Below are 2,500 nucleotides of genomic sequence, written 5' to 3' on the forward strand. Positions count from 1 at the left end.
AGAGAGAGAAAATAAGAGATAGGAGAGAACGAGAAAGAGACACACACACACACACACACAGAGAGAGAGAGAGAGAGAGAGAGAGAGAGAGAGAGACTGAGAAAGAAAATAAAGAAAGAAAGAAAGAAAGATAGATAGATAGATAGATAGATAGATAGATAGAGAGAGAGAGTGTGTGTGTGTGTGTGTGTGTGAGAGAGAGAGAGAGAGAGAGGGAGAGAGGATGAAATTTAGTGTAACTTTCACTATTTTGCCCATAGTCTTGGTAAAATAAAGGGGGGCGAAATACAACCTTGAGATCTCCCTAATGTGATTGGTAATGATTTGTGTGGGCTATACAAATAGATCTGACTTATCAATACGTTTTATATAGTTATTGTTGTCATTTCTCTTGATATTCGTTATTATCAAATACATTTGAAGAACTTTCCTTCATTGAATTGTCAAATGCTTTTTCGTGGTCTATGCAGTCTTTGACAGCGCGTATTCTAAGGACAGTCGAAATACATTCATTGTAAAAAATATTGTCAATTGAGTACCGGTCACTACAACAGTTTGTCGTGGGCCTTCAGAGCCATTGCGCTAATAGAGCCGGATCTCATACGGTTTCTATAGCGTGAAGCAAATAAATGCAATTGCTTGCTACTGTTTGGATCGGACGCTAGACTGTCTAAAAGTACTTTCCGCCAAGATAACAGAACCAGCTACCCAATAATTTTTGAGTGGACAGGGTTGACAGGAAAAAAATTAAAAACCTGGTTCGATCTCGGTCGCTGGTCCAGTGAAGCGTGTGCTCTACCAACTGAGCTATCTGGACCCTCAAAGGACAATTAAGTATGCGATGATAATAATCATCTTAGTCTTGATATAAATGTATATCTATTCATTTAATTGTTATTTTTGTTTCTCGTACATCACACATACAGTGTTACTCAACGGTACGGCCTTTGCTTCCTAACCGAAAGGTACCGAGTTCGATCACCTGCCGCTGCGCTGTGTGGTCTTGAGCAAGTCATCTCACCCTAGCTCAATCAATTATCGGCGCTACACTTCGGCTGACGCCTGGGTTATTCCAGCCTTCCTTTGGAATAGACCCTCGAGACAAATTTTCCGTATGGGATGAATAAAGGGAATGTTTTACACGAGTACATTTAAGTTGGATAACTATATCTATCATGTCAATCATTGTTGTTATCTTTCCAACTATGTGGTCTAGTGGTATGTCACTCGCTTTCGGATCGGAAGGTCCTGGGTTCGAGCCTCGCACTCGGCGCATAGTTGAGTCCTTGGAAAAGGCTCTTTACTCACTTTCTCTCACCGTACTCAGGTGTAAAATGAGTACCTGGCCGTTAACAGCGCTGTCTTTGTCCGAAAAATTGTAATATCGCCTAATAGGCGTTATGTTCCGTCCTACATGTTAAATGTTGCTGTTGACCAGGGACCCCTTGTAAAGCGTTTTGAGCACATTTAGTGGATATTGCGCTATATAAAGCTCAATTTTTTATAATTTTTTTCCTTCAATTTAATATATTTAGCATTATTATTAATAAAGGCATTGAACGAATTTCATCATATTTAGCCCGATACCATACGTCATGTTATGTTATGTTTTGTTTTGATAACTTTTAGGCCATTAAAGATAAAACACCCTTTACCTCTTTGGTCTCGTCTTCTTTATCTGATGACGTCATGTGTTTTGCCTCATCCTGTATGGGTCGTGTAGAGTTACCGCCCCTGAACTCTCTCAAAACTTTCAGCATCAGAATCTTCGACCTCGCCTGAAATAAAATAAAATAATAATAAAGAAGAAAAGAATATATTATAACATTTGCAAATTTATGATTCTTGTCTTTGAGGAGATGATGATGATGATGATAATGATACTGATAATAATAATAATAATAATAATAATAATAATAATAATAATAATAATAATAATAATAATAATAATAATAATGATAAAAATAATAATAATAATGATAATAATACCCAAATAAAGGCAAGGAGATTAAAAATAACAGAAATGGGAGCTAAAAAAAGACAACAACAAAAACAAACCAAGTAAAACATAAAAGTACAGAAACGATATAAATCATAATAAATTGTTGGTGAGGGGAGGAGGGGGGGGGGGAACCTAGTAAAGTGGATGGGAGGAGGTTATAATACAAAAAAGAGGTGAGAGAGATAGAGATAGATAGATAGATAGACAGACAGATAGATAGATAGATAGATAGATAGATAGATAGATAGATAGATAGATAGATAGATAGATAGAGAGAGAGAGTGGGAAAGAGTATGCCTGTGTATGTGTGTTTGTTTGTATGTTCTAGAGAGAGAGAGAGAGAGAGAGAGAGAGAGAGAGAGAGAGAGAGAGAGGGGTGAGAAAGAGTATGTGTGTGTGTATGTGTGTTTGTGTGTATATTCGAGAGAGAGAGAGAAAGAGAAAGAGAAAGAAAGAGAGAGAGAGAGAGGGAGAGAGAGAGAGAGAGAGAGAGTATGT

General features: G+C 37.3%; 1 protein-coding gene across 1 annotated transcript in view; it reads right to left on the reverse strand.

Moving 5' to 3' along the window:
* Window positions 1-2,500, reverse strand: part of LOC144960414 (uncharacterized) — a 240,165-nt gene that overhangs the window by 77,691 nt on the left and 159,974 nt on the right. Inside the window, 1 exon segment of the mRNA XM_078893497.1 lies at window positions 1,656-1,778. Within this exon segment, the coding sequence (XP_078749623.1) occupies window positions 1,656-1,778 (123 nt within the window).

This window comes from Berghia stephanieae, chromosome 15 (genome assembly GCF_034508935.2).
Source record: "Berghia stephanieae isolate SIO BIC M18660-M18661 chromosome 15, UCSD_Bste_1.3, whole genome shotgun sequence".
Taxonomy (NCBI): Eukaryota; Metazoa; Mollusca; class Gastropoda; order Nudibranchia; family Aeolidiidae; genus Berghia; species Berghia stephanieae.